The following is a 14,281-nucleotide window of genomic DNA, read 5'->3' as shown; positions in this document are numbered from 1 at the left end:
GCAGGAATCTCTCTCAGCCCTGTCTTGGAGATGCCAGGGAGGGAACTTGAAATCTTATTTATTTATTTATTTATTTGATTTTTATACCGCCCTTCTGAAAAGGCTCAGGGCCTTCTGCTCTTCCCAGAGTGGCTCCGTCCCCTGAGGGGAATATCTTACAATGCTCACACTTCTAGTCTCCCATTCAAATGCAACCAGGGCAGACCCTGCTTAGCTAAGGGGACAAGTCATTCTTGCTACCACAAGACCAACTGAGAAAAAGTGAATGGCCCAACACCACCTAGTGACCTTCATGGTTGAGTGGGAATTTCAACTCGGATCTCCTCACACCTTTATTATGGGATCTGGATTCCAGATCTGACAGTACACCCCCTCCCCATTTGGTTTACACCCCTACTGCAGTGTTTGGCATGGTTGGCATGTGTCTATGAGTAAATAGTACAGGGATAAGCACTGTTTTAGCACTGGAATTTGGAATAACCTAGGAAGCCCTAAAGAGGGAGAAGCATGGCAAATGACAAGTGTTTTCGTCCCAGGTGAGTACAGGAAAGACTGCATGGTTCATTCCCATTAGCCTGAGACTTCCCTCAGATGCAGTCTCCATTGCTCAGACCCCTCCAGAGCAAGTTTGCAACGTTCCTGACACTCCTACATTCAAATATCTAAATGGCCCAGTCTCCTCTTGAGTCCATTCTATTGCCCCAGGGAGGCTGGCTCTTTTGTCAATCTCCACCTCCTGTATGGGTTTTCCAGTACCTTCTGGAAGTTCTTTTTGCCCATATCTGGCCCTCATTGTTTTCCTGCTGGACTGCCCATTAACCATGATGGCCAAGCCATTTGCACCCTCTTAGTAGACCTATATTGGGCAGCAGCAATACAGGAAGATGCTGAAAGGCATCATCTCATACTGTGAGGGAGATGGCAATGGTAAACCCCTCCTGTATTCTACCAAAGAAAACCACAGGGCTTTGTGGTTTCCAGGAGTTGACACCGACTCGACAGCACATCTTTGCTTTAGGAGATAACTGCCCAATACCAGTATTTTGGTTTTTTGGTCATCAAGATAAGCCTGCTTTCTGTCTGGCAATTTGTAATCCCATTCTTCCTATTCTCTGACACAAGAAACATATTGAGGTGTTCAGTGACTCACATGGGCACTGAGCACATGACTTGTACCCTATAAGAAAGGAATTTCCAAGCCCCATACGCTCTCTCTGATCCTGGCAGCACACCCCATTTTTGCTATACTGAATACGTGGCTATAGTACATCTCATCTGGATAGGTAACTATGATTTTTCTTAATTCCCCTTCCCCTCCCAAGCATGCTTAAAGATGTATGAATGCATGCATGTACATGGGTGAGTGAGCAGAGGTGCGCCTAGGCAATTTTGGAGCCTGGACCCCCCCCCCCCGGAGGGCACCCCCCTCTCCTTCAAATTAAGCATCATCATGCTCCGCCAGGCAACCACACCACCCAGGACAGACTAAAGGAGTAAGTCTGGTAAGGAATTTTTATCTGGCTTCTATGCTCCACTCTCCTTCTAGGTGGGGAACAGGGTCTAGCCGAGGCTTTTCTGTGCTCTTTCCCCACTTTGCATCTGTTTGTTATCTGGGGCTGAGCTCACTCTAATTGTGTTTTGATATCCTGTACCTGGGCCAATCTGCTTGATGATTGGTGGGGGTGAGAGCTGCACCCATCGGGCTTCTGATCGCCTGGCCCTTAATAGGGTGGGCAGCAGCCAGTGTCACAGCCACTGGTGCAGGCTGCCTGCAGGTGGCTGCCAAATGATCATCTGCAGGGAGTATGAATAATCCTATTGGATCCAATATGCTCTTTGGGGCTGACATGTCTAATAGGTGCTTCACTGCTGCAGAGGTGGGTTGAGGCTGTAAGTTCTACCTTAACCATATGGTGATCCGTCCATGACAATGGGGAGATGGCAGGAGTCCCCAACAACAGAACACCATGCTGATCAGAGCAAAGACCAAATCAAGCGTGTGACCAGCATCATGTATCAGTCCAGAGACTAATTGGGATAAGCCCCTTAACCTCATTTTAAAGGTAGGCTATTTAGGCGGGTTTGCCAGGGCGTGGAAAACCAGGCTGGGCTACCTTAGCCCTGTTTTGCACGTGGATATGAATAGCCTCCCAGTCTATCTGCTTTGCTTGCCTTTTCTGCTCCCTGTGTTTTGGTTGTAGCCTCAGCTCTCTCTTTATTGCCCTTGTCTCTTCTCGGACACAGATTGCTCGCCAGCTTTGGTTGCTTCTCCCCACTTTCCCCTTTTGCTTTCTTCTTCCATCTCTAATAAACTGACTCTGCGGGGCTATTTTTACAATCACAGAAATCAGGTTAGGAAAATCCTAGCCCGATTTTTGTGATCGTAAGAACCACTGGGCTAGCAGCCAAGCCCGGTGGTTCTGGAGCGGCTAACCCGCTCCAGTAGCCAGCCCCTTAGCCCGGGTTTGCGGAGCGAGTGCTCCGCAAACCCAGGCTATCTGCTTGTGAGTAGCCGCGGTGTGGCTCCGCACCACAGCTACTTGCGAGTAGACCCCCGGTCGGGATCCTTAAAAGCAGCCTCCCAGCTCAGAGGTCTCCCCAGTATGCCCCGTGCGCTCACGCGGCCCCCGAGCTCCCCAGCCCCCACCGGCTCCGTCTCGGAGCCGGCCATCGTGTGGGCGATCGATCCGGCCGCCCAGGGCTCCCTGCCCGCTCGTGAGCGGGGAGAGCGGGCTAAGTCCACTCTTCCCGCTCAGCGCCCTAAACTGGGTCTCACTGATCGTGAGACCCGGTCCTGTTTCATCTACATAGCCTAGACCTGTCCCCTAACTAGAAACCTGCTAAATTTTCTTGGCCTCTGACTCTGCTTTACACTTAATACTTGTCATTGTCCCTTCTTCTCTGTTTTGCACTTAGTCCTTGTTTCTGTTTTTTGCTTCAGCCGTCACTGTTATGGTGGTCTCTTGCTTTCTGTGTTTGCATTTTTCTCTGATCCCTTCTCTGACACTGATTGATTTTGGGTCCTGGTTACAGGTCTTAATCCTATTTCTTTGCTTCCTTCTTCCTCTGTCCTCAATACGACTTAGTCTTGCTTAATGATTTAGATACATTTACCTAGTGTGTTAGCTGATTGCTTAGTTAACTGTTTAGTTATTCATTACCTAGCTTATTACATACATATTAGAGAATCTATCCTAGCTATACAATAAAGGTTAGGTTTTAATGCCTAGATACCTTCTGGAGTAATCTTATCCGATTGAATTTTCCTGAACATAGGTCCTAAAACCTTCAACTGTATTTTGGTCTTTGGATCTGAAGTTTCATAATAAACAAGAATTTGTTAGCCTTGGTATAAATATTTGTTTGTACAAAATAGTTAAATGTGTTAATATTATAGGATAATACTGCATTTTAACTTTATTTTATTTTATTTTATGCTCTGTGAAATGTGAGAATACTCATGTGTGTATTGCCATGCCTCTTCAATATAATCAGTAAAATATATCTTTATTTGGGCCATTTTTTTTGTGGCTGTCTTTTATCCTGGGGGCTGCTTAACCAAGCCTTGCAATCTGAATTTAGGGGTACCAGGTTACCCAAACTTTACACATACTCCAACCGTTTAACCATCACACCACACTGGCTTCACAAGCCTTGATTGACTTTGATTCTATTCTTGAAAGTAAAATCATGGATTTCAGTTTGCTTTTCGTGTACAATATAAGAGGAGCTTCCCTGTATTTTTTCCACACAGATAACTTGTCCATCCAAAATAAAGGAACAAACATATGGCATTATAGGTATGGGTAGAAAAACAAATTTAAAATGTTACCATACTCACAAAAATGAACCATGTTTTTTCAAAACCAGTGATAAATACCCCTATGATAAGTACCCCTATTATTAGGAGCTAGATAAAAGTAAAGGTAAAGTTGTGCCATTGAGTCGACTTCTGTTGACCACAGAGCTATGAGGTTTTCTTTGGTAGAAAACAGGAGGGGTTAACCATTGCCATCTCTCACGCAGTATGAGTTGATGCCTTTCAGCATCTTCCAATATCGCTGCTGCCCGACATAGGTATTTCTCATTGTCCAGTATTTCTCATTGTCCATACCAGCAGGGATTCGAACCATCAACCTCTTGCTCCCTAAGCAAGTTACTTCCCCGCTGCACCATTAGTTCCTCTTTATCCACTGAATTTATTTATTTAATAAATGATTAATCAGCTTAAAGCTTCTCAGTGTCAAATATGCTCGTCTTCCTTCTTAATCAGAAAATGGCAGAAGCCTACTTGTCACATCGCAGAGGGATAGGCATTTTCAAAAACCTGATTTTAATTATATATCCAGGGTGAGTAATTGTAGATTGAAAAGAGATCTATACATGTCCTCTTGAATATTTGCATGGACACACACAAACCCTACCTATATATGCATGTAGGGCTCTCTCCTTGTTATTAGGAACACTGTGTGTGTATGTATGTATGTATGTATTTAACATATTTTTATACTACCCAAAATTTGCATCTCTGGGCAGTTTACAGTTAAAATCTTTTAAAACACTTAAACAATTAAAATCATTCAAACATTAAAATCATTAACATTAAAATCATTTAAAACCGACATTAAAAATGTGTTGACTCCATGTAGACATTCAAGTAAACGTGTGGACTCTGTTGCTGTGATCCTGATCTTCTGTCTACATGCACTCACTTACTTGGATATATCATGTAAAACAAACTGTTCTCTTCACTGTATGAATGGGCATGACTGTGAATCTGCATTTACATACATTCATGCACACTTATGCATGATATATGCTGCATATAATCAAAATCTGGATATAAATTTTCAAAATTCAAACACATCGTTTGGAAATGGTCATTTTCTAAAATTTGGATTTAAATAATATATATTCGTTTCCCAAGACACCATTTTTAAGGCTTATTCTCAAGTCTCAGAAAAAATATTAAGAACCAATTATTCCAAGATAATAATATTTCACAATGCTTTTAAAAATTGGAGAATGGGCCTTCTCCATTGCTGCCCTGAGGCTTTGGAATGTGCTCCCTACTGAAATAAGAGCCTCCCCATCTCTGGCAGATTTTAAAAGGCAGTTCAGACACATTTTTTCACCCAGGCTTTTAATCAGATTTACAGGTTTTAACAGGTTTTAACATTGTGTCAAATTTTTAATTATTGTTTTAAAGTTTTAATTTTGTTTCAATTTATATTTTATTGTAAACCATAAGTTTACATAGAAGAGACATAAGTTTTGGGTGGTATATAAATGTGCTAAATAAATAAATAATTTTTTTAAAAAAAAATTAAAAGGCTGCCCTTCTGAACCTACATGTGTGAACCTTCCAGAACTAGAAGTATTTCTAGGTCTAAATGCTTAATATAGGCGAGAAGCTCAATGTGAACACAACAAAGTCATTTTGCACCCCCAGTTCCAGCTAAACATACATCTTATTTTTGTGTGCTTGGGTCCTATGGAAATAAAGCCACTTACCTTTATAAAGTGGGGTCTCTCTAGATTTGCTTGCAATATCAGGTTCTGCTCCAGCCTGTAGCAACGCAATCACACAGTCGAGGTTCCCCCTGTTGGTCGCAAGGTAGAGTGGAGTTTCCTCCTGAAGCGTACGCTGATCAATTGTCCCAGGGTATGCTGTTGAAAAGGCATTTGGCCACATTTAGCAAGGAGCGTATTACATGTAGCTAATTCTAACACGAGTGATTTGCTTATTTCCTGTGATAAATGATATTAGATTTCTATGCGACAGAAATCTACCTGAGTTCATATGGCAAGCCCCATGTCCTCCTATGAGGGCTAAAATTTAGCTCTCTGTAGTGTTTCAATTATCCACCCAGGTAATCCAAATTCTGTTCTAGAGGAAAACAAACTTGGATTCTGCAGTCTCTATAAATTATTCAAAATTATCCAACTGTATATGAAACTGTAAACCACATGTCTCTCATTTTTTGCATGATTTATCCTGTGGTTTTTACAGTTTTGCACAATTTATTACTGTTCTGCTAAGATTCTGAGGATGATGTATTCGGAGCTCAGGAGCACATTCTGCACTTTTTCTGTGCTCCCAGGGAATTGCAACATACATATAGTTCTGCTTCTCGTGCTTGAAACCCAATGAAAAACTAATTAATTCAAACAACACTTGCTGTCCTAAGAAATATGGCAAAAGGACTTAAGGATGTAACTTTAACTCAGACCCAGCAAATGATGAACCAATCTCTAAATGTAATGAATGAACTGGCAGTAAAATTAAAAATAAAGTGTGCCGTTGAGTCGGTTTTGACTCCTGGCAACCACATAGCCCTGTGGTTGTCTTTGGTAGAATACAGGAGAGGTTTACCATAGTCTTCTCCTGTGCAGTCTGAGATGATGCCTTTCAGCATCTTCCCATATCACTGCTGCCCGATATTAAGTATTTCCCATATCCTGGGAAACATAACTGCGGGGATTCAAACTGGGAACTTCTGGCTTGCTAGTCAAGCCATCTCCCCGCTGCGCCATTAGGTGGCTTTGCAGTAAAATTAGCGGAGGGCATAATCTATTGGGAAGTTCCCCTGCACAAACCCCTCTAGAACAAATGGGAGCTGTGCAAGAACTGCTTTTGCTTTTCAGTTCATTAGGACTTGCCCAAGATAACTTCCCAGCATGTTTGGTCTTGTGTTTATGTCTTGTGTTTATCAGTGAGAAGGGTTAGGGTGCACAGGGAGGAAGGCTAGAGAAGCTTACCTCCCATGCAGACGATCCGATCGTTGGGTGTGTGCTGGGTTCACAGATTGCCTGCCCAGACAGACAATGTGGAGGGTCAGGGGCCGCAGTGCATGGTGCTGGCCCCCCGGAAATCCCACAATGCACTGTGTGAGTGCGCGGTTAATTGTGGAGATCCCCACAAGGACGGGCAGGCACCCATCACTGCTACAGCACTGGCTAAAAGCAGCTGGCGCTGCACACAATCGAAATAATGGGGCTAAGGGAGCACTTGTTCCATTAACCCCCTTTAAGAGGTGGGCTCTGCAGGCGAGTTTGCTGCCACAGCACCACTGGTGGCTGGTCGGCTCCCACGGGTTCTCACACTCAGCCAAGCCCGGGCTACAGCTTGGCTGCCTTAGTCCAGTTTTGGCTGCACGTGAGAACAGCCTCCAAGTAGAGAGAGGCTTCCTTGGTGGTTGTCACACCACGAACCCCTTTGGTTTTCCATGATATGTGTGTGTGTGTATAGTGGAACCACAACCAAAACCAAAGCAACTTTAAGAAGCAATATGTGTAGTCACAGTTAGGTGTTTAAGGGTGCAATAATTTAGGGTTTATTTGTTTTTTGTTTTGGTGGCTGATGTACAGAGCAAGAAAGCATCAGTACAGGGAGAGGAGCAGGCTAACAGCACTTCCCTGGTATACCAGAGAAGGGAAAAGTTTTCATGTGGCACAGAGGTTTCCTGGGGAAGAGCAGGGCATCAAAAGTTGCTCCTTCCCTGGTCCAGCCATGCAGTTAGTTGGGCTGGTAGCCTGCTTCTCTTGCTGAACTAGTGTTTCCTTTCTCTGGATGTCGGCCACTGGTTTTTAAAATGTGATTTGCTTTTAAACTATAACCTTCCCAGAGTCATAGGAATGAGTTGGGCAAGAAACTGGAGTATATCTATTAAATGCATCATTATACTTAATTCTCTTAGCCAGCCACCAGCTATGCATAGGGATGTGGCAAGGCTACGCGTGCCAGCGAGGGAGGCACCTGATTGGCTGGGCGCCGGTTGGCTGCTGTTGGCAGCAAGGAGAGGCAGGCGAGGCGGCGACGGCGGGTGGACGGGCATAAAAATTGCCCGGGGGAAGAGGGCGCAGACATTCTGTGCTGGGTCTGCTAGTACATACATAAAATGTTTACCCGTGCTTTTCTTGATCCATGTTTTCTGGGAAGATGTTGGCTGGGATGCAAAGATGCTTTTGTGTTAATAGAAGGCACTTCTGCTCATGCAAAATGTGTCCTGAATTTTTGCCAATTCCTCCCTCTTGCTGCTGCCCCCTGCAACTCAATCCAAACCTTTCCAGAAGATCCTCTGACCCTCAAGAGAGGGTTTTCAGGGCTGCAGGGGGCTGCAGTGGGAAGGAGGGGTCATGAAATCCCATGGTGTAAATAAAATTCCAGTTGCACATCTTTGAATTCAAGCCATTGCTTTTTGTGTGTGTCGTTCTGGGAAATCCAATTGCTCGAGTTTGCCACCACATCTTGCTGCTATCGTCACTGAATATTTTGGGACACTGAAGTCACAGCTATCCTATGAAGAGCCACCCAAGATTATTTTGCAAAGCAAACTGGGATGCAAGAAGGAGGAAATTAGAAAACATATACAGAAAGAAACCTTCATGTCAATAAAGCTCTGAGGAAAGCATGATATAATAAGGGGTGGGGACAGAAAATAAATCTCTCTTTGAAAGCAGGATATAGTGGAGACAAATAGAATACAGTGAAAATGTTATTTGTGAGCCATCCTTATTCTTGAACCTTGACAAGTGTTGATGGGCACAAGTCGCCAAGTGAAATTTCCAAACTCAAGAATAATTTTAATAAATACGCTTGTGTTTAAGTGTGTAATAGAACCGGATGGGTAACTGTGTTCTGTCATGGTTTTGAGCTTTGATCCTATGCATAATCAGTTCTTTTTCTGATACTTGCATTTATGCAGAAATTTCAAGCAGCCCTCTCGTCCATAGTAAGCAGCTTCATGGAGTGGCAACCATCCATCCTTGTTGGGCTGTGCAAGGTTTTTCCCTGACTGGATCATTCTGTTCAGTGCATTTTGATCTCCTGCCTTGATTGCCGACACCAAAGGATCTGGCACTCTTTAAGACAAATTGAAACCTGGTGACTTTTTGCAGAGTTGCCTCTAACGTCTGTAACAGGATCATAACATTAACCAGGGGACACTGGTGTTAAAGGAAATATTCAGGGTGCCCTGGCAGCAGTGTTTCAATCTATTGGGCCATTTTTACCTGGTAGATAGTGGATCGCTTGCAGACACTTTTTAACATTTGTTTTCCAAACTCATGCATAAATTAAGCCAAAACAAATAAACCACGAATCACTTGTTTTTGAAGCATCTGTGAGAAACCAAGCAATGGCAGAAATCTCATGGGAAAGTTTTCTATAGTGGGGTAGCTCCTTTAGCTGATAAGAAACAATGAAACGCTCTGCAACACAGGTGAGATTCTCAAAAGCATATGCAGATTTTTTTCAAACAGCAATGGTCACATACATTTATTCTGGAGCCAACCTAAAAATATTGGGACATGAGAATCAATTGGACTACTGAGGAGTACATATAACTCTTCTGGCCTTAGGGCCACTTCACACATTACATTTTTGGAGGTACATCTAAGGTGCTTTTTTTAATGCACACCTCAAAATGCAAAATGTGATCAACACCTGTTTGCAAATACACCTATGATAATGGTACACATTGAAAGCTCTCCATCCAGAGCATGCACACAGTGGTGAACCGTAGAAATTCTTTTCCCTCTCACACAACACTAGAACCAGGGGTCACTCCATGAAATTGATTGCCAGGAGGTCTAGGACCAACAAACGGAAGTACTTTTTCACACAACGCGTGATCCACTTATGGAACTCTCTGCCACAGGATGTGGTGACAGCCAACAACCTGGATGGCTTTAAGAGGGGTTTGGTTGACTTCATGGAGGAGAGGTCTATCAATGGCTACTAGTTGGAGGGCTGTGGGCCACCTCCACCTCCAAGGCAGGATGGCTCTGAGTACCAGTTGCAGGGGAGTAATGGCAGGAGAGAGAGCACGCCCTCAACTCCTGTCTGTGGCTTCCAGCGGCATCTGGTGGGCCACTGTGCGAAACAGGATGCTGGACTAGATGGGCCTTGGGCCTGATCCAGCAGGGCTGTTCTTATGTTCTTATGATAGAAAGCCACATAGAATCCTGGTCCCTGATGAGCATGCTTGCATAATGCACATTTGTAAATGCTTGTTAGGTATGTTACAATTTTAGGTGTGTACACACAAATAATGTTAGGTGTGTGCCTAATAAAATAAGGTGTGAAATAGTGCTTAAAATTATAGGTAAAGAGGTATCTGCTGTCAGAAGGTGGAGACTCAACAGACGCTGTACTTCTGGAACTTGGGCCTTTGGATTGGCCGCTAGAGTAGGAAAGGAGCAAAAGAACATCACATTCATCATCCTGCTGCAAAGCAGGGCTGCACGGACATTGTACGTTAGCGTATACTCCCCCCATAATCAGGAATGCATGTGTCACAAGGAGAGATCAGACACACTGCATAACAACGCAAGCAAAGCAAATACCTGCAGAGGAGTCAAGCAAAAGAAGCAACTAACAAGTTAACAAGAGCTGAAACAGACAACAAACTCTGCAAACAGACTGGTTTACCGAACAATCTGACTTGGAGGAAAAATCATAGCAGTAAAAGGATACAATCCTAAACAAATTAAAACCGTAGTGAAATCCTAAACTGTAGCTTACTTAGTTTCTGCCTAAATCTGGCACTGACCTGGGAATGTATACCAGTTGCTGTGCACCCTCACTAGGTCACATGTTTAATCTGTAATATGGCTCCAAATGTTCTGTTGCTTTGTTCAGCTTAAGCTCCAGTGAGCACACAACTTCCAGTGAGAAAATATTGGCATTTTGAAATGGTTCTGGTTAAAATGAAGAGGGGATGGAGAAGAGAAGGACAAAGACAATGGGGTTGACAAGTATACTCCAATGGAGCTGGCACTCACAATGGGCTACTAAAAAGCTGTGTTTTAATGCCAAGGCTCAGCTTAGCCCTAGAAAAAGTGAAGTAATAATTTAGTATTTATGAGCATGCACAGAATGCCTTTTCTTCCCCACTTTGTAACCACACTCACGGAGCCCACACAGACCAGAGACTGCAGAAAAGCAGTTACAATTTCTAAGGGCACATTTTCCAGGCAAGAAAGGCCCAGCAACCCTCTTTTCTAGGCCTATCACCCCCTTAAAGAAATATTAGTATATTAATCAGATTTGTTTAGATTGATTGATGGAGTAAATCTGCAGACATTTGCATGTGACTAAAACCATCATTTTGAAAAAAAATGCATACTTTGTTTTTAGATGGTTGTACTAGGTGCCATCTTAGGAGGCATATGCGAGTAGAGAGAGAATGCTTCTTATAAGATGGGGACTGACACCTGCAATTTAAAAAAATGACTTTTATTTAAAAAGTAATGATTTTAAAAAAAAATGTGTTGCCCCATGAATTGTGAGTGCCTTTTTGGTTGATTAAAATGGTTTATAAATTAAGATTTCAGAAATTACTGTCATGCATCTCAATAACATGTTTCAAGGGTATCAAACTGGAAATTATCTCACATTTCAGACTTTACAAATCTGGTGGCTGGATGAACCATGGATAGCAGGGGATGAGAGGGCTGAACAAAGCAACTTCCCAGCTCTCCAGTCAGTGAACACAGCAGTCTCTGTGTCCCAAATGTCACTAAACTCCAATCCTCCCCCGCCCGCCCTCAAAACTTTGATCTTTTAAAATGCATTGGTTCTCCCATTTCCCACGTGTAAAATATGGACTTTATGATAACACAGCTAAAAATACCACAGGTCAGATTTGTTTACTATTTTGACATGGGAGCTGGTCAGTCTAAATAAATCACTAGACAGGCATATTATTTCCTCTGAGTCAGTCACTTCAGTGCAATAGAGAACTCTAAAAGAACACAGATACTTCTATGGAGCTAATTAGGGTGCTTTAAAGGTCCCAGCGGGTGATGAATTAGATGGAGAATGAAAAGGGGCAGAGAGAAAGTTAGTAGTTTCCCTCAGCCAGTTATGTGAATTTGTCATGAGGTGCATAATGCCAGTATTCCCACCACCCAAAACGCATCCAGCTGGCTAAGCAGACAACAGAAATTTGCTTTCAGGGGAGCAGGAGTGGGGAGGAGACTTACTCTGGCTGGGGTGGGCTGAACAGGCTGCCGTCGTACCTCCGTCTTACCCCTTGAGTTGACCCCAAGCTCGAAGGCTGAGTCTGGCCTCTGGACTGTGCAGTGTGCCTGAAGTGATGATGATGGCACGAATGAAAGAGCGAGAAATACTCTGAATAAGAAAAGCGAGTCATATTTGGGCCGCTTAAAGGACGGCCCAAGGGCAGAGAAAGGCAGTGATGGAGACAGACAGAAAGAACCTATAGCTCTTCTGGGGCTTGGGGTGGGGGGGAAGCAGATGGCCTCAGCTTGCTACGGCCCTGGTCTCAGCTGCTCTCTCACTTCTGGAGTATTTTTGGCCCTCAGAGGAAGTGTCGGGAGATTCAAATGACCATATAAGACAACAGTGAGATTAATCCCATCACCACCGCACAGAAGGAAGGGGAAGGGGTTGAAGGCATTCTTCACCTCAGGCTGAGAGGCTTGAGAATATTGCTACAAAACAGCTGAGGAAAGAAAGCCTTGAGAGAATCCTTATGAGCAAGGCTGACCAGAGATCACTGAGGTCACCAGTGCAAACCTAAGATAGCTCCTTGAGCTTTCAGATTTGCACTGCACCAGATGCAGCATTCCCCTTCATAGTATATAATATCTGTATTTTTCTTCCTCAGTGCGATGAACAGCAGTTCGTGTGTGTGATTTATATGAGATGGAGAGAAAGGGCCAAACGTCTCCTTTCCAAAGGGTCACTTGTCCAATACAATTAAAACTCTCTGCAAATGCTTTTAATGTTAAAGAGTCAGGAGAACCTATCACAGAGACACCACATAATATGTAGTTTGGCCCTGAGGATATTGTAGGATATTCTCATCCTGGTCTTTGCATCCAGTTCTTTTAAAAGCTTTTGTGGACCAGGAGATAAAGCATCCAAAACTCTCAGATTAAGATGAATCAGGGAAAGTTTTTTTCAGTTAAACAGAACTGATGATCACTGGTATGCTATTGAAGGACAACTATTTTTGCTTGACTCTGTGACAAAAGAGTGGTATCTCAGCCCTGCACAATAAACTAGGACGAACGGAAGGGCTGATGCAGGAGCAGCGCAAACTATTTGGGCACCTGAGGTGAGGTGCAAAATGCTGCCTCATCTTGCTTCCCACTCCCTAAAGGATTTAAATGGGGTGTGGGTTGAGGAGAGTTCTTGTCACTCTGACTACCTTTCAAGGCTTACAGGGGCCAGGGCCCTTCAAACTAGCAAGCAGCTTATTCTCCTTCACCCACTATCTGCCCATCCATCCATCCATCTGTCCTCCCTCCCATATCTTACATGCTGCTGACTGAGCATCATCTGGGAACTGCTGTTGGACCCAAGCCAGGACCAGGGCTGGGAATTACATCTGCAGTGCACCAGAAGCAGAGGGAAGGATGAGGAAGGATGGATAGATAGACAGCACAAGTGAGGAAGTCTGCAGTGTGGTAGGAGCAGCATGGGCACTGTACAAGATAGGGGGCTGCTGGCAATTTCCCTCTTTGCAAGGCGGGAGGGGTTTGCTGCTGGCAACCCTTCCTCCTGGTTTGGCAGCCTTGCAGCACTTTGCAAGGGGCCGATGGGAAGCTCTTGATTTTATCACTGCAAGGCTATGCACAACCCTCAGGGACATATTTTCAGGAGTCACCATCGACTTCAAAATCGCCCCTTTCCTGTAGCACCAGTACACTGTCATTTCGTTAGTTGGGCTGGATGTGTCACTGATTATAGCACCACTACTGCTAGCACAACGCTGGAAACAGTAATCTCTCCCTGCAATTGAGCAGTGGAGAAGAATAATATGGCATAGGATCTTAATGTATAAGATGACATATTACAAAAGGATTTTGGCTGGAATAAAGGCAAATAGAACACATGTGTGTACATGTGTGCATACAGTATATATGGTTAGCCTACTTTCCATTAGTCTAATGAGATCATCCGGCATTCCGTGTGTATGTCTGTGTGTCCATGTCTGTGTGTCCATCAACTTCGTAATGCCTGGACCAAAATGAACCAAATTGGGTACAGTTGTAGGGACACATAGGGACACCTCAATGGCGTAGTGTGTGATGATGTCATCCACCCCAATTCAAGATGGTGGACACACAAACATTTGAAGCACCATTGGGCTAACTTCTGGACCACCTAACCAAATTGAACCAAATTTGCTACAGCTGTAGGGACATATAGGAATGCCTTAATGGTACAGTTTGTGATGATGTCATCCCCCTGATTAAAAATGGCAGATGCATGGACATTTACGGTACGTACAACTTGTCGATG

At 43.8% G+C, this 14,281-nt stretch overlaps 1 protein-coding gene across 3 annotated transcripts in view; it reads right to left on the bottom strand.

Moving 5' to 3' along the window:
• ASB2 (ankyrin repeat and SOCS box containing 2) overlaps positions 1-14,281 on the bottom strand; it is a 53,775-nt gene that overhangs the window by 23,284 nt on the left and 16,210 nt on the right. For 2 of the 3 annotated variants that reach the window (XM_053259122.1, XM_053259125.1), the window contains exons 3-5: positions 11,992-12,096; positions 8,699-8,865; positions 5,515-5,670 (exon numbers count right to left, since the gene is read on the bottom strand). In XM_053259122.1, the coding sequence (XP_053115097.1) occupies positions 5,515-5,670; positions 8,699-8,865; positions 11,992-12,096 (428 nt within the window). The remainder of the gene's footprint in view (positions 1-5,514; positions 5,671-8,698; positions 8,866-11,991; positions 12,097-14,281) is intronic. The other variant, XM_053259134.1, reaches the window with a different exon arrangement.

Source organism: Hemicordylus capensis, chromosome 1, assembly GCF_027244095.1.
Source record: "Hemicordylus capensis ecotype Gifberg chromosome 1, rHemCap1.1.pri, whole genome shotgun sequence".
In the NCBI taxonomy this organism is placed as follows: domain Eukaryota; kingdom Metazoa; phylum Chordata; class Lepidosauria; order Squamata; family Cordylidae; genus Hemicordylus; species Hemicordylus capensis.
This window is presented reverse-complemented; position numbering and strand designations above follow the sequence as displayed.